At 38.0% G+C, this 21,679-nt stretch overlaps 1 protein-coding gene and 1 non-coding gene across 2 annotated transcripts; one reads left to right on the top strand and one right to left on the bottom strand.

The window, feature by feature from the left end:
• On the top strand, positions 1–74 carry TRNAV-CAC (transfer RNA valine (anticodon CAC)). Its single transcript has one exon. It is a non-coding gene; the product is annotated as a tRNA-Val (tRNA).
• Positions 75–7,799: 7,725 nt separating this feature from the next.
• On the bottom strand, positions 7,800–17,683 carry LOC143889588 (uncharacterized protein At4g37920). The gene is made up of 6 exons (XM_077393853.1): positions 17,334–17,683; positions 13,908–14,323; positions 13,249–13,417; positions 9,864–10,108; positions 8,842–9,029; positions 7,800–8,414 (listed from the first exon to the last, which is right to left on the bottom strand). Exons 1-6 carry the CDS (start codon positions 17,521–17,523, stop codon positions 8,255–8,257), a joined length of 1,368 nt encoding a protein of 455 aa, XP_077249968.1. The 5' UTR covers positions 17,524–17,683; the 3' UTR covers positions 7,800–8,254.
• Positions 17,684–21,679: the final 3,996 nt, after the last annotated feature.

The following is a 21,679-nucleotide window of genomic DNA, read 5'->3' as shown; positions in this document are numbered from 1 at the left end:
GTCTGGGTGGTGTAGTTGGTCATCACGCTAGTCTCACACACTAGAGGTCCCCGGTTCGAACCCGGGCTCAGACACATTTTTATATTTCTTTTTTAATCAAACCTTACTCTTTTTTTTTTGTCCCACACCTAACTATCGATCCTGACCCTTGATTAAAAGCAGCTATCTTAGGCATGTTTTATTATTTTTTACTAGGAAAATGTTTACAAGAAAGTCATTTTTACATTACTTCGTAAAAGACATTCATTGGGTCCCACTTTCACTTCATTTATATGATCAGATCTGCCGTTGATACATCGCACCTTGATCAAGTCTTATTTAGGGTATCACCAAAAAAAATTCTTTATCTAACACATGATATGTGTGTTTAGGGTAGGACCAAGATCTCATGTAAGTCAGTCTCGTGATGTTCTACATGATAAACGGTCCTGATCACATAGACATGTCCCTAAATTCCTTTGTAGGACCTAAGAATTGTCTTTGATCGTTAAAATGACTTATGGGTAGTCCTTCTCTTTTTTACCATCATCAACATAAAGAATTACTACCCATAAACTAAATTTTACTAACAATGGTAATAGGCAATTTTTAGGGCTTTTAGGGTATGTCTGCAAAATCAATGGATTAGCTTTTCTCAGCGGAGGCCTAAATGAGGCTCATTGGATCAAGGGCGTAGATCATTTGATCAAGTTATTCTTAATGGTATTTGGCCGGACTTATGGTTGATGGAAACGAATTTGATAACTCATACAAGGAAGAAGTGAGCCCAATACATGTCTCTTGGGAAGAAGGGTAAAAGTGACCTTCTATGGTTATATGCTGTGTAGGGTAAGTCATGTTGTGGCTCACAAGATCAACGGTCCGATCACTACATCCTTGAAGGATCAACGGTTCAATTGTTACACCATTGTGGGACCATTTCTCAGACTTATTTGGAAATGGTTGGCTATAGAAGTAGGGCTCACAAGTATCAGTGATGAGGGCACTGATCTAAGGTAGGGGTGTAAACAACCCGAGCCGGTGGCCCAGCTCGGCTCAGTTCGGGCTCGAACAAGGCTCGCGAGCCTTATCGAGGTTGGCTTATATTAAGGGTAATGATATATTCACACCCCTCATCTTTCCTGGACAGCCCTATCTAATGTAATTTGACTACTCTCTTTACACCACAGGGGGCGGTCCAAGTAACAAATGGGGTTCCAAAAAAGAAGTGACATATTATATATAATATATATTTAAATATATTAAATCCTTAACGAGCAGAGCTGAGCCTGGCCTAGCTCGGGCTCAGCTCGTTAAGCTTAACGAGCCTGGCAAGCCGGCTCAGCTCAGCTCGTTAAGGATTCAAGCCGAGCTCGAGCGAGCTTATGAGCCCAGCCAAAATTGACACCCTTAATCTAAGGCAACGAAAAAAAAACACATCCCCCAAAAAATGGTGGGACCCACAATATGGGCAATCGGTGTGCACCCTCTCCAAATGACACGTGTACGGTGGATATATACACCAGCTTTGCAAAGACTCTTCGTACAGCAACAAATAAAATAAAATATTTTTTGGACGGTGCCTACTTGTCCAATCTCAATTATTGCCAATTTCTCGCCTTTTTCTCTTATTGTGATAAATTGAAATTTGGGACATGATATTTTGAGAAGCATTTGTTACGAGAAGGGCAATACAAACTTTGATCCAAGGCCTGTATAGATGATCTCAACATTAAATGAACCCTTCATCTAGTGGGCCCGAGTTTACATGAAATTGCTCTAATCAAAGCATTTTGGCCGTTGGATCATAGAGCTTGAATGTTCAGCATTGATCTTGGGAAGTGATATATTCACCCCCTTATCTTCCCCGGGCCACCCCCAGGGTATTTATGACTTCTTACACTTGAAGGGGTGGTCCGGGGAAGAAAAGGATCCATATATCATGGAAGATGATATTTTCACCCCCCCGCACTATGCATGCACCCACCTTAACATGATTTGACCTCAAATAGTGTTAAAGTTGCTCACTTTTGACATGATTTGACCTCACATCAAATCACTATAAGGGGAGCGCATGCGTGATGTAGGGGGAGTGAAAATATCATTTCCCTTCCCATCTTTTCTCTTTTTTAGTCATCCGTTTGCAGGGGTCCATACATGGTTAAAACTTATAGGACTCATCCTTGTTCTCTCGTTTGGAGCCCATCCCAGGATACAAAGTATCCTGATCTATACCAAATAAATAAGAATAATGCTGGGCTCACTCCTAAAAGCAAGATCTTTTCTTGATAATCCGCCCCCCCCCCCCCCCGTACACGTGGCATCTATTTGGGGCACGATAGGGCTGTTTGATTTTGTGGGCCATCACCACACCTTATACAGACAAGCTTTGTTCCACATCAAAGGGAGGCTCCTTCCAATTCAATCTTAAAGGGCATTTTAGTCATTTTCCCAACAAAAAATTGACCATTGATTAGGGTGTCAACTAATCCATTTCGGACTGTATCCAACCAACATATATTTTTTTTTGCCCCTGAGAGAGTGAACTTTAACATTCCTCCAAAACATGAATTTCATGTTTTCAACGCCCACCCCTATCCTTTTCCCTTTGTCACCACCCTTATCTTTGCTTAATTTGCAAAACAGTCTTAGGTTTGACAATTTCCAAATAGAACCATCAGAATTGAGTGAATTTGGAAAATAAGGTCATGCACCAATTTATGACCAAAATACCCATCCTAGATTATTTTTACTCATTGAAAGACCAAAATACCCATCCGAAATGCGGCAAATGCCCACCATTTTACTTCATGTTTTGATGGGAAAGGTCCCACAAACAACAGAGCCCATGTATATAGGGTGGGGCCACCATTTTTAGACCTCATGTTTTGATTGGGTGGGCCCGTTTTTCACACCCATGGATAGCATGGGGCCCTGGGCCATGAATGCTAGCATATATAAAAATGATACTCTCACACCTTTGATTCAAAACTTATAATTGAGCATCATGGGTATTTTGGTCTTTTTATAAGGCAATTTCTGTCTTCTCACATATAGGGACATTTTGGTCACAAATTGATGGCATTCCCTGATTTGTTTTTGCAAATAAAACACAGTAGTAGGAGACATCTTTTGCAAAAACCCTCTACTTTAAAATGATGCCTACATTCCCTAGGAAGCTAAAACTAGAGCACCCAATAAAGTAAAAAACAATGTACTTGATCTTATCCAAATCAAAACCAAACCCTCAAAAACATATATCTTCAAGCAAGCCCATTAAACCCAACTGCAGAAAGGAGACTGATTTTGATCTTGTTTTGGAATCGTAGAGAGAAATGGCTGATATTGCTATTTTGGTTGCTGAGGAGTTTGAGAGGAGGAGGAATTTGGAGAAGGAAAAAGGAGAAGGATTCAATTTAGTTTCCTCAAATTTCTCTGTTTTCCCATGGAAGGTTGAGGAGTTTTCTGTCAAGAAGGTAGGTAATGAGGGTTTTGAGCTTGCAAAGAGGGTTTTAGAGCCCAAAAGCAAGTTGGGTTTGGCAGCCATTAATGGGTTCTTCTCAGCTTGAGTTTCAGAGTCTTCCTTGACAGAAGACTCAGAAATTTGTTCTGTTACTCTGTACATTGTAAACATTCTGTTTTGGTTTCACTGCATCTTTTTTTCTGAACTTTGTAAATGTTAATGGTTCACATATAATAAAGAAAAAAAAGTTGCAGAGAATAACGAGATTCAGTTGCAAGAGATGAGGACTTTTTTGTCTAAATTTTGGGCATTTTTCTTAATTTTTATGGTTCACATCAACTTAAATTTTTGGGATTTGTCTTAATTTTTTCCAATTTTATGAAAATAATCAACGGGGGTCCTTCAAATAAAGATAGAGATTGTCCCACTTTGGGAATCATTTTAGTGAATTTTCCAGCAGATATTCTGTTCTCAAAAGGCATCTTCTACCCCATCCATACCCATTCCAATAGAAAAAAAACCAATTGATGATGTAGCTTCATACATGATTTGGTAGTTGAGGGAGATCCGTGAGTTAATTTTGTAAATCAGGTAATGCCATACCAAAAGACGGTGGCGGCTTGCAGACTGGTTAACACCTATGCTCCTATCAAGCTAGCCGATTATGTAATACAAGAGCATTGAGCAGTTTGAACTCTTAGGTTTAGTATTATGTTTTTGTCAATCTTGAGTTTTTGGATCTCTTGTCTCTCATGTGTTCCAAGTTAGGGACGGTGTCTTGTTCCCATGAATGTAACATTCTCTTGTTCCCATCAGTTTTTGGATCTCCTGTCTCTCATGTGTTCCAAGTTAGGGACGGTGTCTTGTTCCCATGAACGTAACATCTTCTCTTGTTCCCATGTAACATCTTTCTCTTTATCTAGTAAACTGGTATGTGTCCCTCCAGCTTACCTAAAAAAAAAAAAAAAACACTCACCAGCTAAAAACCTTGATAAAAAGTAAGCCCTAATACAAAGCTCGATTGATTTGGTCTATGAGAGATTGATACTATGTAGTTGATAGGTTAAGGTGAGATACAAATCAATCCCTGATTGTGGGGCAAACTATGGAAAGAGAGAGACATATTATATGGAAAAAGAGGGAAGGCCTGCAGTGATCCTATGGGGCCGTTTGGATACATGGATTTTATTGTAAAAATCCTGGATTTCACAATCTAGAATTTGGATTTTATAAGCTAGAACCGGAATTTTATGAGCTAAATCCTGGATTTTACAATCCTTAAAATATACAACCCAGGTTTTAGCTTATAAAATCCTGGATTTTACAATCCTTAAAATATACAACCCAGGTTTTAGCTTATAAAATCCTGGTTTTAGCTCATAAAATCCAAGATTATAAAGTCCACGTATCCAAATGGCCCCGTGAATATAAGGATGACAGTTACTGGAGCAATTTTAGAGAATAGAGAAGTTGGCTTGTTCTAGGTCTCATTGATTGGGCATGGTTCTTCACATTATGGCATTGAATGAGAGTCGCGTTAATATGCTACTCAAGCTGATCTGCTGATGGGGAGGGGATAACCTTGAAGCTTATCACGCAAAAACTGTGAAACGCTGTTGTGAGACCCATAGGTGAAAAGTCTTAGCTTGGGTACAGATACATCAGACAAAACTCTTTATGAACTTTCCCTTTGATAAAGTGATTGTCAACGTCAATGTGTTTAGTGCACATGAAAAACTGGGTTAGAGGCAAGGGAGATGGGACTAATGTTGCCGCACCATACAACGCAAGGAGTTTTGAGTATGAAGGAAATTGGATCCAAGATAATTCAGGTGCAGATTGTGCCAAAGAGCGATATTCGGATTCAGTACTCTCGAATGAAAAACAGTGGGATGCGGCTTCGAAATTAATATAGATTGGCGATTATCTGGATTCCCAACTCAATCAGCATAAAGACACAAATAGAAGACCATAAGAGAGTGTCCCTTTGAGATAATGCAAAATGCTTTTCACTAATGTTAAAAGCATGTGATCGGTGCAATTCATGTCGAAGAAAATAATAAAATGACCCAAGATATCGGACATAGTGAACTGATCATACCAAGCTTGTGGGTCTTGTTTGAGTCCATATAAGGACTTGTGAAACCTACACACATAATTGGGATGGTGTGTAACTACAAAACCAGGTGATTAGACCGTGTAGACCTCCTATGTTCCATCGTGTAAGAAAGCATTTTCAACATCAAGTTGGCAGATGGGCCTTATGATTATTACCAATTTTTGAAGCGTAAAGCAACCATCTCATTGGGAGTCTAATTACCCAAATAACCATAATAACATTGAAAATCACAAATGCCCATTGTGTACACAATCCACTCGATAGTTTACCAATTAGACCATATTTGATAAACCTCAATTTCTATCCTCAATTTGATTAATCAAAATAATGTATTACTATTTTATAAAGAGAAAACGGTTTATACACACAAGTGTAGATAAGCTATCTACACACTAGCTTAAATACAGTGGAGGGCATATTGTTTGGGTGATCCAAACCATTCATTTGCTTGGCCCTCACATAGATAGGGTGTCCACAAAAACTCAGCTCCATAGGATCAATTCCGAAAATAAAATATAAAGTAAAAATGAATCAATGAAACACTATGGCAGGGTAACGTTTCACAATTTAATGAATCCTCCACTTATTTGATGGGATGGTTAAGAGATTATCTATGGTTAAACTCTTCACAACCAAAGTCATCGTTTAATAGCTATTTGGCTTCAACCTCCTCCCCCCCAAAAAGTGGAAGATCTAGTTACGATTAGAAATAAACTTTTGTATCTTCATCCATACAGGAATCAAGCGAAATTCATAATCTATTGATGAAGCAGTGAACAAAGAGGCTGGAGCGAAACGCGCGCGAGCGAGATCGGCCCATTAACACATATTGGTGCATACGTTCTCTGGATTATCAACAGGCTCTCCAAGAACATTGAAAATTCAGCCCTCACAGCCCAGGCACAACGACGCAATTATCAGGGGCGCGCTCTACCACTGAGCTAATAGCCCATCCCAACCCTACGATTTGTGGAGGTAAAATGGACGTGTATAAACCTTCACAAATCTGTCCATCTTTTGCCTCAACGGTTCGAAGGGTTAGTATGATCCGAAGGGTTAGTATGATCCTATGAAGCTGATTTTTTTGGGCACACCCTATCTATGTGAGGGCCCCTCAAATGAATGCTTTGGATCACCCAAACAATGTGGGCCCCCACTGTATTTTAAGCTAGTGTGTAGAAACCGTTTTCTCTTTTATAAATTCCAGCGACATAATTATTTGCTAAAATACTTCCTGTTGCTTACTTCTTGACATAATTATTAGCCAAAATACTTCCTGTTGCTTAACCTAAAAATACTTCTTTTCCTTCAACAAGTATGAGATCACCAAAACTGAAAAAAGTCCCATATCGTGAGCCCTTTCAAATGTTCTAAAGGTATTCTCATTACTAATTCTCCAATAAACCCCTTTAAGTGTTCAACAGCTTTTGGATAACTGATACTCATTATTGGTAAAGAGAACATAACATATTTACAAGAAATGCATAGACTACCCAACAAAATCCTGCCTGGAGAAATCTGATGTCCTTCACAAACATGAGGGGAATGCTAACAGAATGCATGGTTGAGTAACTGTATGGGTACTACTATACTACAGGAGGGTAAGAACGACCTAACAAGTTTAATCAAGCATGCTTATTGGTCAAAAAAACATATAACGCGAAATTCTTTGGTAAGATTATCCCCAACCGTAAATTCACTGATGAAGAAGATTGTGAATCATACAGATGTTTTCCGTTGTACAGCGACATCTGATAAAGACAACATGTTTAGAGAAAATGATGCTATGGAAGGAGGGCAAAGCTGGATTCAAATAACTTCCCAACAATCCTGATCAAGATATAGCATATGCTTACTTAGATGCAAATATGTTTACATTTTTTTATTTTTAAAAGACAATATGTTTACATGGTTAGCTCGATATTCTTTGGGATTAAAGAAATGGAAGCCCAATTGAGTTACTTTCAATGAGTACCTTGTATAGTTGAATTATTTTAGGAAGTACCTGGATGAAGACATTCACCGTAGCTATGGTCTCGGGCAGAGATTTCCAGTATGTGATAGAAGCAAAACTTCTAAATTATCCATCTGAGAAAAGATCACAATCTGTTGATATCTTGAAGATAAATGAACTGTTCTTTCATCTGAAGTACTGAATTGCAACACGAAAAGGCTTCGCCAGCCAAGATGGGGTGAGAATCCATGTTGTCAGCATAGTTACTTGAGTGGGCAACACAATTTGATAGTGTAGGAGTGTTCAACTTTCATTTTTTTGTCAGAGAAGCAATGTTAATTGTATTACATAAATTGCGCACAAAGCATTTTCTATGAAAGAGGAAGTTCTACAAATAATACGTAACTCTCCATGCTCACAGTCTCCACTTCAGTATGGCAATAAATATCAACAGCGATAAAGACTGCTACAGGTACTTCGTCTTTGGAGATGAATATGGGACTGTTGGAAGGACCTGGGCTAAAAGTACATCAAAGAATTGGGTATTGAATTAAGTTTTACAGAGGAGAAAATATAAATTAAAGGGCCCTTTAAAACTCGGACTTGTAAATTTGATCTTCAAACTTTGGGCTCATGATTCGGGTTTTGATGTATAGGATTTCGAGTATTGCATTTAGGGTATGAGAATCTAGGGAGGGATTGTTTCAGAGTGGCATGATGAGATGGGTTTGACTGGCATTTACATGAAATGGTTCTGGAGTAATTTCTTCAGTTCCTCAAGTCTCTGAATGACCTTTGGGTTCATCAATTCTCTGGCTTCCCTAATGAGTGTGCCTTCTCTGCTAAAATGGTATGCATCCACCACAGTTCTTATCCAAGTATAAAGCTTCTCTGGAGTTCTGCAAATCAAGTAGCCAAGTCTCAAACTATGTTAATAAAACCAGACAATTGCATCCAGACAAAAGAATTAAACAAAAGAACGTAAAAAGAAAAAGAAGAAGAAGAAGATGATGATGACGGGCATAGTTTTAATTTTCGACGAAATTTCCCTGAAATTCTGAAATTTTGCCAAACTGAAATTTCGTTTTTCACCCTTATTTACAAAATTTCCATAAAATGTTAAAGATTTCCACCGAAATGTTAAAAATTACCACTGAAATTTAAAGATTTCCGCCGAAGTTTTATACACTTCGGTGGAAATTTTTTTTTTTTTTAAAGAATTTTTTATCTAGGTTTGACCTGATTTCAGTTCCGGTTTTAGTGGCGGCCAAAACCGACATGTAAATCCTTGATTAAGGGTTACCATGCCATATAATATAAACTTACGTGTACAAGCTGTCAACATCCTTTCCTTCGAGTTCAACACCTGGAGTAAATGCATCTTTTAGGGCACATAACTGTTCTGCAGGGTCCTCAATTGTGAGAATATACTTGAGTATCCTAATCTCCTTAGGCATGAGCCTCTGAAGATTACCCCTTGCAGTCATGTACAAGTGATACAATACGTCTTTTACCTGCACAAAATAAATAACTATTACTAATTTGGATAATAATAATCGTAACATTACGTAGAATGTATAAGGGCAATAATAATATTACAAATTCATGAATCGTCCCATGGATTTTTTTATATATTACGATTGTGTGGTGCAAGTTCCATACAGATTACTTCTCAATACAATTTCTTTCAAATTCATTAAAATTTCATGTACCATGGCAAGTCTTTGCGAAATAACTCCGATGAGAAGAAAAACTCGAAAAGGATTTTTCTGATTCTCGAAGAATGCAAAAGCAACATAAGTATTGGCAATTCAAATGAATAACTTCTATATCGGATGCCAAAATGGTTGTTTAATCATCTATATACTATGTTTTTTTTTTTAATGAAATGGTTTTTTTCCATTTCAAAAAAATCATCTAATATACTAATACATCAATATTCAGTGTTAAATTCGACGGTATATTCAGTTTTCTTAGTACCAATGTTTTAAATTTCAGCCGAAACTGAAAATTTTCGGCCGAAATTTCAGATTTCGGCCAAGGCCGACACGAAATTTACCTGAAATCAGTTTTTTACAAGATTTCAGCAAAATTTTGCCCCATTTTACAAAATTTCCACCAAAATTTAAAAAATGTCCACCGAAATTTTATAAATTTCCACTGAAATCGCCAAAATTTCCAGCGAAATTTAATACGTTTCAGTCGAAATTTTAAAAAAATCTCAAGGTTTTACATGATTTCCGCCAAAATTTCCACCGAAACCAAAATATTTCGAAGGTGGCCAAAACCGACATTTAAAACCTTGCTTAGTACTAAAGAAGAGAGTCAGAAATTGATCGTCACCATACCTCATCTTTCATCATGTTCGACTCTTTGGCTGCTGACCAGGCTTTGGTAAGCATAAGCATCAATGCAGAATCAAGTTCCTTTTTCTCAGCCAACGCATCTATCTTTTTGCATGCGGCATCTACGGTAGGGGAATTGATGATATCATGGAATTTCAGCTCAGCAGCATTCAGAGCCTCGATACTTTCAGAAGCAGTATCATAAGCTTGCACTGCAGCCAAGCATGTGTTTCCAAGCTTCGCCACAGCTATAATCAAACAACAACAAAAAAGAGTGAAATTATGTTAGTGGTATCACAACAGAAAAGACAGAAATGCATACAAGGCACTATAACAGAATCACATGAATTCAATAAATCATGTCTTTGAGAAGTGAAAATGTCCAAAGTCTACCACACCCACAAACTCCAAATTTCACAACACACATCTAAAGGCAACTGATAAAGCTTCAAAGTTCTGAATAACAAAGTGGTTGCATTTTGTGTAAGTGTACGAGGTATGCAAGGGCCAACTGTTTTTTTTTTCCCTGGAATGATAGCCGAAAATTTTTATTGGCAAGGGAGAAGACTGAGATGGTCAAAGTACAAAGATAAAGAGATAAATCATAAATCTGTGTTAATAAGTCCAAAGATAATAAAATTTGCACTCAATAAGTACAAAGATAAAATTTGTTGATGATAGCCGCATACGCATTTCGGTGTTAATAAATCATGAACCATACAAAACACAACAAAGTACAAGACATCAAGGCCGAGTTAAATATAAAAAGCCATTCCTGAATATGATGCAATCCCACTACAGCCCCTTCGTGTTGTCTAAGAAAATTAGATCCTCATCAAACTCAATTAAGCATGACATGGTTCCCTCACACTTTTTGAGTGCAGAAGGTTTCACTGTCTACATGTTGCCATTTTTACATCTGGAAAAACGTATCGGATGGCCACTGTCAATCATAATTTTAAAACTCCCCTGCGTCCGCGTTGACTCCTTCTGAGTTGACTCCCTTTTACCATGTTCCGTGTTGCGCCGTATCCGCGTTCCACGTTTTCCCCTACAGAGTCAATAAAAACTCCTTTGACTCTCCCGAATTATGACCGCTTCAACCGAGTACTCAACCGCGTCAACCGCGTTCTTGGCAGCGTCCGCGCCTCTTTCTACACTCTAGACATATCCTGCCTCTTCCTTCCTTGCCCGTCTCAGAATATTCCTTCGATTGCTGGGACGAAGTTGCATTGATCGAATCGGCTCTGGCACAGCTATGGGAGTGAATAACCCAGTAGTAGTGTCGTCGCACTTCCTTAACAACCGTCGCAAACAGTCTTGCTAAGACCGGATATGCCGAATCTGAGCTGAGAGATGCTAGGTCTCGTCTAAGCCTTCTACGGATTCTCAAGCAAGAGCAAAGAGAACAGGGGATTGCCCACTAAGAGCCTATCATTTACCCGAGCGCAAGCTTCGCCCCTTTAGATAAAAAATGAATCTTAGTTATTGGTAATCGTTATTGAATCAAGGGGTTTATCCGTGGTTATTTTGATTTGACTCGAATTCATAATTGTTCCAATTGTGTAATCCCCAATTACTGACATTGGTAACCGACCCAAAGCAATTTGATTATCATTCAATTCGTGACGATCATAAGTGGAAAGTTCATATTCTGCAGTCATTGATAAACACCGAGACGACTAGGATTTTCTTCGGCCGCGTTCCGCGTCACACCCGCATTTTTAAACACGTCTGTCAATAACATTTGATTATTTTCTTTCACTAGTGTATAGGTTTTCGGCCCGAGTATGATAATGGATCATATTACATTATTTCTTTCAATGATTATAATCATGAATACATTATATTGAGCCGTTCAAATGGTATTAAATTGATCAATTGAGCAAAAAGGATGCGCAAGTATAACAAAGTTGAAACCAATCATCATTTTACCAAGCCCTTTTGCATAAGTTTGTTTTGATGTTACAACAGAACCTATTAAGGAGGGCTAGACTAGGATGCTGGCTCACAAAAGGCTTATCCAGCTAGAACTGTAGAATCAAGTAGAACAACAATTCTGAGCAATCATCAATGATGCAACAGAAACCTCAGGAAAGGAACATAATATGAGAGACACATTCTTCTTGATAATTCTTCCCACTAATCGGCTGGTAAATAGATCGATTTTCAAAAAAAAAAAAAAAAAGGATGGATGTTGGTCTTTAAAGTGTTAAAATCAAATGAAAGATTTTATTTTTTTTGAAATTTTTTATGCAAATTTCAAATAATGTTAAAATCAAATGAAAGATGATATTCTAATTGCGAGAAAAGCTTCCCCGGTTAATGTCATTGATTGCACTGGTTGTGACACCACATTGCCATGAAGAGATTTCCTCCACAAATGGATCACTGCGCTTATGTTACTCAAGTTTGTGTATTACTGTCACCTGTGAGATGGACATCTACATATCTACCTCTAAAGAAGTGGATACAGGTAATATAATTAACTTTGCTTTTTGTAGGTAATTCATTGAATGAACTTAAACGATTTAATGTAAAAAAAGGGCGGCCCAGTGCATGAGGCTCCCGCCATTGCGGGGTCTGCGGAGGGCTAGATGTACGCAGTCTTATGCTTACCCCTGCTTTGCAGAGAGGCTGTTTCCATGACTCGAACCCGTGACCACGAGGTCACAATGTAGCAACCTTACCGTTTCGCCAAGGCTCGCCCTCAAATTTAAATATATCTTCTTAGGTTGGTGAAGACTATAATTAAAAACCTTAAACATATATATTGTTATGATAATACTTAATGTTAATATAACTGTTATGATTTTTAAAGTTACAGACCGGAAGCAACATGCGCAAAACACCTTACTGTGCCACAACAACCATTAGTGTCAAAGGCTTCTACTGTACAACTGTAGAAACTATAGCGCTCTACACGTTTTTTTTTTTAAAAAACCTCTACAAGTTGATTGACAATCATGAAACCTTCACTCCACGAGTTAATTAACTCTAAAACTATTGACAATCATGAAACCTTACGTAATTCAATTTTTGAGAGAATCATTCATTTCATCAATGATTTATCAAATAGGACATCTGGGGTCATTTTTATGACAACCATGCTCAGTTATAGGATCTGGATGGTATGTTGCAAAAAAATTAGCCCTGGTCCCACATTTCATTGAATAATATGCTCTCTACAAAGACTGTCTTCTCCTATTCGGGGAGGAGTATATCGTAATGCACATTTCATTGAATAATATGCTCTCTACAAAGACTGTCTTCTCCTATTCGGGGAGGAGTATATCGTAATGCACACCACAGGCACAAATCAACTAGCATTTCATACTCCCACAAAAGCTGCAGTTATGCATAAAAAAAAGAAAATATCCCAGCTTACCATTTTGCTCTGCTGGATTGTCATGAAAAGATTCTGCTACAGTGTGGAGATGCACAAAGAATTCTTTTGTGAAATCTTTACGGCGCCTGGCAACAATTGCACTGACCTCGGACGGAGCTCCTTTAACCACTTCAAGTAGTTCATTATGCCTTTGCACATCATCGTCAATCTGAGAGAGAGAGAATGTCCAAGTGAATTCCAGAAAGTAATCATGTAAACTAAACCAGAACTAAACAAGGACACTGCAAGCATTTAGTCAGCACGACAAAAAAATAACACAGGTAATCTTCTTTAGTTTAAGGCTAAGTCACAAATATCGTTCTCGGGAATTTCTCGGTAAGCAAAAATCTCGGGAAAGATTTTTTTTTTTTTTTAACTTTTTCCGGATTTCTATTGGGAAAATGATAAAAAAAAAATCATTTAAAAACATATAATTTAAGAAAAAAGTATAAAATCAAAAATATCATACGAATATAATGATATTATTGTGATATTATTGAGGCATGTTTCATGGTAAATGATTAAAATCAAAATATCATATAATTTTTAAAATCCCAGGATTTTGTCTTTTTATCAAAATGTAGCGATAAAATCGCTATATTGTGAAAACATGGGAGACATTTGTGACATAGCTCTAGGGTAAAGGGGATGCAAAGTACCTCTTTCAACTTCCTTCCAAGTCTAAGTAACTTGTGCTTCATCCCAGGATCCTGCTCGGCGTCTGCTCGATTCTGGCAACGCCTATAGAAATGAGGTCGGAGATTGCTCCATTCCTTGCTGAAAGCTAATAACCTTCTCCAATCGGTTGTCGTGGGCTTGTCAACCATGAAAACTTCAATTAGTTTGTCACAAACTCCGATCATTTTTTGGTCATCTAACAATGTTGGATCATCTTCTCCATATTGCCTTTCCATGTAGTCTTCTGTACATTCCTCACGAGCAGTGCTATTATCTTCTTGTACCGGTAATGAAAGTTGCTCTCTCTTACAATCATTTGGTACGGCAGTAGTGTCACCAATTACTGCCGAAAGGGATGATTTTTGCAGCCTGAAAGGTCTAAATCGTGCATGATTACCTGGCATTTTAACATTGGCATTAGTTACTAAACTGCATCTTACAGATTATACAGAGTTTTGTTCTTGTTTTTCTATTTCATAACAGAGATTTTATTAGAAGAGTGATTGCAGACTGTTTAACCAGATAAAATTATACCTAAAGAGATGCAAATCTTGCTTAAATTTATATGCATACGCGAAGCACAAAAAATGTTGAGAATGCCAATCCTAGTTAGCATACAATTGATAACTCAGAAAATCATATTATATGAAGTAGGTGGCATGAGATGTCTGCTACTCATGCTTCAGTATCTGATAGGATCAAGACAATTCAATGTAAATTCCTATAGAATGATGATCTCATAGTTAGAAAGTTCTCAACTCAACTCAACTCAACTCAACAAAGCCTTTGTCCCAAACTAGTTGGGGTCGGCTAAATGAATCCTTCAGAAAAATTTCATGAAGAAGGTGAAAGGAATCTACCCGGCTCTAGCTGGATTCTTCTACGTGGATCATTTACTTCCATTCTATCCTATCCAAGGTCATGTTCTCTATTATGTTCCTAGCTATCAAGTCTTTCCTCACTGTTTCTACCCAAGTTGTTTTCGGTTTGCCCCGACCGCTTTTTAATCCATCAATTTGGCACGAGTCGCCTCTTCTCACCGGAGCATCCAAAGGCCTACGTTGGATATGTCCAAACCATCTTAAGCGGTGCTCTCTCATCTTCTCCTTAATTGGTGCCACCCCCACCTTTTTACGAATGTCTTCATTTTTAATTCTATCTAACCTTGTGTGGCCGCACATCCATCTCATCTCCGCTACACTCATCTTATGCACATGCTGCTTCTTGGTGGCCCAACATTCTGAGCCGTACAGATGTTGTACCTGATAAATTGGAAGCGGGTATGCCAACCTAAATGCGTAGGATATTGGGAATTAACAACACTAAACATCACAAGGCGGTCCTCTCCAGATGAATGCAAGTGGCGGTTGTCTAACAACATGGATAAGCTCTAGTCCAAACTCCAAAGTAGTTTTCTGCAAATACCAAAAGGATAACGCATGCTCCCCAGATACTAAACATTACAAGGCAGTCATCCCCAGATAAACGATTTTTTGGTGAATGGGTGGGATTAAAGATTTTTATTTTCCTAAAAGGGGATACTTTGAAGAATTGACTTTGGATTCCAAATCATGATGGAAATGTCTCTGTCAAATCTAACCAATTTCCCTTCAACTCCGAGCTTCCCTAAAATTTGGAAATTTATGACTTCTCCGAGAGGAATAACATTCCCCTGGTGTGTAATGCATGGCAACATTCACTTGGGTAATTAATTGGTCACATGGAAGATCTATGATGAACTTGATTGCTGATTATGTGGCATTCATGAAGAGATTCCTAATCACATGTTCATCCAGTGCCAATGGGTTATCTCAGGTTTACAGATACTTTTTTCGGCCTGCTCGGTGTCTCCAGCCAGATGTTTCGAATATGATGTCCATTTGAGCTTCATAGTCTTGGTGGAGATGACCCATTGGTAATATATAAAAAAATCTTAACTATGGAGGGTCATATTCCCCTCTACTATTTGGATTGTCTAGAAGGAAAGAAACAACCACAATTTTAATGGTAAAAGAAATATCCTATGTCACACTATGAATTGAATAATTGTTGAGGTTTCTGAATGGGCTACAAACTCGGTTTTTGCGAACATTTCTTTACAGGATATAATAAAAGATTGGATAGCTATTTGCATTGAATTCTCTCCCCTGACATGCCCTTTGGATGGTTGGATTAAGCTTAAGTTTGATGGCAGCAGTAAGCTGCAACATAGGGAAGGTTTGGAGATTCTCAATGCAGGCCTCAAAGGAAAGATTTTTTTACTCAGCTGGTAGAGTTATTTGGGTTTAAGAAGGTCCTTGTGTGGTGATAGTAATAAGGCAGAAGTTTAGGTCAAAGTGGTTTGAAGTGGTATTAAATTAACATCTCACTTAAGCCCCACCAAGTTATGGATTGAAGGCAATTGTTTTAATATGTTCAGATGTTTCAAGGAGGAATTTTGCCTTTATTGGAGGTTCAAACTGATTTTTAGTTAGATGAAGGACATTGTTAATTCGTTACGAATTTGGAGGGATCCTACTCTCACATTCATAGATAAGGAAACCCATGTGATGAATGCTGATATTGGCAAATTTTGGGGTCAAGTATATATAGCTTATTGTATGACAAGAGATGTCAATTTTGTAGTTTTGGGATTTTTTTATTTTTTTTGAATGGTATAGTTTTGGGATGTTGTTAGCCTTTCTATTGCCTTCTTAGCTTCTTGAGATTGTTTAGTTTGCTTACTATTATATTCACTTGTTAGTGAAAAAAAGAAAAAGAATGAAAAACATATTATCAAGTTCATAACAGCATGAGATAAGATTATGTGAATTTCCATGCTAACCTAGCACTATGATGCCTAGCGAGATACAGGGATGGAGGGATGGGAGCACAGAGACAGACCATCTAACTGGTCTGTGTCTGCAAGTATATGAAACAAACAGAAAGTTCTGGAATTATTAATTAATACGTTGCGGTGCGGTGCGGTGCAAAAAATCACACCGTAGGTTGAATCTCGCAACTGGGTGAGTAATGCACATTTTAATATCCCAAAATTTCAAAAAAAAAAAAAAAAAACATTTTTTTTCTCTTTCATTTATCTATATTCCAGTCAACTAGACATTTCCTTTTGTTTTGTCCTATACTCAAATTTACCTAAAGAGAAAGGGGAAAAAAGGATTCTAATTTCCTTTTTAATTCGAACCATTTTGTTTTCCAAATTCATATCATGCTATAATTAACAGTCATATGTGTTTCCAGCAAGCAGCAGAGAATTAAAACAGCTAACATAAAATCATCAAAGTAACAGCTTTAAATCTCAATAAAACCTTAAAAAAATCTAAATCTCAACAAAACTATAAAAAATATCACTAATTGCAAATCTAGGTCACATAACAACTCTACTTACTCTAAATCGAGCTATTTACCTTTAGTTCGACAGGCAAAAGATGAAGTTTCAGCAGAATGAAAATCTGCTCTGCTGACGAAAATCCAGCTCGGATTTATCTTTCTAGACAGATAAACGGACGAATCGCGGGAAAAATCGGATCCTCGAACCGGATAAGAACATATTGGGAGAGAGAAAGAGGGTTTGAGAGTTGCAGAAGCGATTTCCATAGATTGAAAGAGGCTAGGGTTTTAATTGTAGGGTTTGAAGGATGGATAACAAAGCAAGGGTTAGGGTTTTTATTAGGGTTTAAAGGAAGAAGAGAAGAAACGAATGATAGACGCGATGGACCGGAAGGTACGAATTGGAGTTATAAACAGTTTTTCGGCTAAGACCCATCATATGTAGTTTTATATGGTGTAAGGCCTTCTAGTCCCGTATTTTTCTAAAAGTACAAGACGGACCACATCATAGGATGATCCAAACCATCCATGTGATGGGCCACAACATAAATAAATAGGCTGTGACCCAAAAATCATTTCCATAGGATGATCCTAGCCCTCCGATCTATAGAGCTTTCCATAATATGCAATTCCTCTATAGATGGGAGGGTTGGGGTCATTCTATAGAAATGATATTTGAGCACAACCTATTTACGTTGTGGCCCACCACATGGACGGTTTGGATCATCCTATGATGTTGTCCGTATAGTACTTTTAGAAAAATACTGGACCATGAGGGCTTAAACCATATGCAAAACTCCCCCCATCATATACTTTGTCACGAAAATCATCTATTTTAAAGACTCGGGATTCACATTGCCACCTGGAAAGTAATCACCCGGATTGTTGTTACTTTGTAGAGTAGCGGTTTAAGTAGTCAATAGGAAGGAGACAAACATTTGATTTACCGAGAACAAACCTTGTAGATTAGTGATAAGTAGTGTTTGGTTGCCAACCTCATAAAGTAGTAGGAGAGGTGTCATTACCAATATAAAAAGAGAAGAGAGAGATGGAAGACAGAGCAAGAGAGAGAGTGAGAGAAAGCACCATTCTCTAAGCCAAATTCCACTTTTTTTTGTGAAATTTGGCTTTGAATGTACAAGGTGGGGACACGAATGCCACTTAGTAGACATGCAATAATTACCTATGAAATTTGTTTGATAGTATCCAATGATTTCGATACCACATTGGCAACCGGACAAAAGATTTTGTTGACGTGGCACCCGAATGCAAAGCAAAACCCCTAAGCTATCCTAGCTTTTGGGCAACATAAGTGGACTCATATAAAGGGCACATTTGGCTACCATGAATTTGTTTTCATGACAAATCGGTAGATTCCAGGGGTTAAGTTGCTAAAAATCAGGAAAGGAAATCTAGGAATGGATGTCTCTCATGATGGGACGGGGGTTAAAAATCAGGAAACAAAAATCTCTGCTCAAAATCCAGTCTACCTTTTTCCCCATTTTAGCCGCATCTCATCAGGGGAGATGCCCCATTTATGGATTTCCTTTCCTAATATTTAGCATCTTCACCCTTATCTCCGCTAAGAAACTGCCGATTTATCATTAAAACAAATTCCTGGTGGCCAGACAATATTAGGGGTGGAACTCGGGTCGGGTTGAATCCAACCAGCCCCGACCTGATTTCCAACCTAATGAGGTTCAACCTGACCTGACCCAAGGAACCCATTTTCCCAACCCGAACCCGACCCAACCTGACTTCAACCTGGCCCGACCGGAATTTTTAAGCTTAAAAAAAAATAAAAATGTCACGTTTCACTCGGGTCGGGTTGCCAAACCCTCAACCCGAACCCAACCCGGGTTGGGATGGGAAAAGTCAACCCGACCCGACCATTTTTTGGGTTAAACCCGACCCGAGTTGCACCACCCGTGGCAGACATGGCCAAAAACCCTCATTTCCGTTCCCATTTTATAGTTTGTCTCAAACTTTATGGCGGGACCAGCCATAATGGACCGTTTAGATCATATGGACGTGCAGTCACATTTACGGTGGTGATGCCCTTGATAAATTTTGCCAACGGCTAAATTTTGCCAAGACCAACGGCTTTGATAATCTCCCGCCATTTCTCCCAAATGTTCGCACCCCTCATTTCTACACATTCATCAACCAAGTTCTTATTTAGCTTTATACCCCTTCAGCTATCATAGCCAAAAAAAAGAAGCCAAGAAGTAGAAACGAGAATAATACCATGAAATTTCTCAGAGGCCTCTCTTTAGCCTGTGAAATTCCTTCATTGTCCACCCAAACAAAAATTCCTTGCAACTTTACACTTTTATCCTCGAACCCAGATGCAGAATTTCTGGATCTTCCATTGTTAGAGCGTTTGCTTGATCCTAATGTGCTTGCTTCTCTGATTCAATTAAATTATGGTCTGATGCGAAAGAAGCGACAAGCATACGCACAATCATTATAGAAGGATTAGGAAGATCTGTGATATTTGTTGATAGCGAAATGACTACAAATATAGAAGGATTGGAAAGATCTGTGATATTTTTTGATAGCAAATTGATTACAAAATGTCTAAGATTTGCTGAATAAAGCGTTGCTCAGCAATTGTTTGATAAAATGCCTGAAAGAGACATTGAGAGTTGTTGTCTTGCGGGCATCAATCATTTCGGGCTATGCTCTTCTTGGACATGGCGGGAATTGTACATTTGGTATACCAGCGTTTCTCACAATCATTTCAGGGTAATTCATCTGAGAACATTGATTTTGGCTCCTATTAACTTGGTTCTGATGATCTATTATTCTATTGTACCTGTCCTTTTCACTTAACATGTAGCTGACTAGCTGACTAAATTTCTTATAACCATTGTCCTATTTGCTTAACATTAATTTTCACTTAACATGTAGCTGACTAAATTTCTTATAACCATTGTCCTATTTGCTTAACATTAAGTTTGACTATTTCTCTAATCTTTTGTCTATTAAATGCTAAACTATGGTAGATCGTAGTGGCTCATTTCATAATACAACTTCCCATGATTAGTTCTGGAGGACATATTCACACAAAGCACAGCAATCATCTGATCATCTCAATTTGTGTGATAAATCCATTGATCTTTCATCAGTTTTCTTTAGGTAGTTAGTCCATCTTGGCTGTTGATCATTGACAGAGTCTGCAAATATTTCCTATCAATAGTCCCGACCAAATGGAATTTGTTATTCTTTTCTCAGGCGACTTCAATCATTTGCAAAAGCAGGTTGGAAGTTTGTATCTTAAATACACTTATTTAATTATTTAAAGTTCCAGTTTGGTGTTGGTGACAAATCGGAAGTGTGAACCATGGCATCTTGCTCACAAGATTGACGAAGTTAGGGATCTGGTGAGAATTTTATGCCCCTTTGTGGTGCATAGGAGGAGATATGCGAATACTTCGGCGGATGAGCTTGCAAAAGCGGGAGTTAATTGGGATAGTACTCTTCGTGAGCCCTTCATACATCCTCAGACCTGACTATAATTTTGATTGTAATTACTCAGTGGTTTTTGGTTTTTTTTAATGTAATTGGGGACATCTTGTCCCTGCCGGTTTTTCCGGGTTGCATTTCTTAGTATGGAATAAAATTCTGTTACCTTCTCAAAAAAGAAAAAAAAAAGATAAGATAAACATAGAAGACTTACTGAACTAATTACTCCTTTTAAAGCACTAACAATCCTAACACTTCAAATCTTCTAACTACTGACTTTTAAACAAGATTAAATGAACTTAGCCTCAAACTCAAACTCTATGAATTGCATTGTGAACAGTGATGAAAATAGTATATAAATAGTGACATGATTAGTGTTGTTTGCGTTCTTTTATTCTAATTCACTTTAGTAGCGTACATGACCTTTTGATTATTGTGAAGGATGAGCCCTATTTGCGACAAACTATCCTAAATTGGAGTGAACCCCATTTGCGTCAAAATTGGTCGCCTATCCTCAGTCAGGGTCATGAACATTATTTAGTTTTTCCATCTCTTTTTGGCTCATATTTTTGCTTTATTCATTGTTTAAAATCTGGGCTATAATCAATCTCCTTCCTGTGATTAAAATCTAGGCTGTGATCAATCTTCTTCGTACGATCAAAATCTAACTGAAAAGTTGTATTATATCACACGACCCACAGAACAACATTGAAGCAGGAGAGTTGGAGACATTCTTACAGTCGATAATCATTTGAAAGCTAGTCGAAGCTTGATTGTCATGCTGAGAATGATAAAATAATCAATTTTGCATTATTATGGGTAAATGTAGTCTCGGGGATCTTGATCAAAATGAGGAGGTATTCGTTTCTTTGGCGATCTTCGCCATGGTTTTGGTGCTAGTGGCAAGTTCGGTGGGTCTAATGAGTTCTAGAGAAGCAGCATTTATTTTGGGGAA

The sequence above is a fragment of the Tasmannia lanceolata genome, unplaced genomic scaffold (assembly GCF_043159265.1).
Source record: "Tasmannia lanceolata isolate RefF3 unplaced genomic scaffold, GAP_Taslan_0.1 ptg000013l, whole genome shotgun sequence".
Classification (NCBI taxonomy): domain Eukaryota; kingdom Viridiplantae; phylum Streptophyta; class Magnoliopsida; order Canellales; family Winteraceae; genus Tasmannia; species Tasmannia lanceolata.
This window is presented reverse-complemented; position numbering and strand designations above follow the sequence as displayed.

Bases quoted from the DNA above. Each gene is read 5' to 3' on its own strand.
- LOC143889588 (XM_077393853.1), bottom strand. From the start codon at position 17,523: ATGGAAATCGCTTCTGCAACTCTCAAACCCTCTTTCTCTCTCCCAATA. The intron at 13,418-13,907 runs GTACTTTGCATC...TCTCTCTCTCAG, and splicing joins TTGGAAGGAAGTTGAAAGAG to ATTGACGATGATGTGCAAAG. The intron at 8,415-8,841 runs GTAAGTTTATAT...CTTGATTTGCAG, and splicing joins GATGTTGACAGCTTGTACAC to AACTCCAGAGAAGCTTTATA.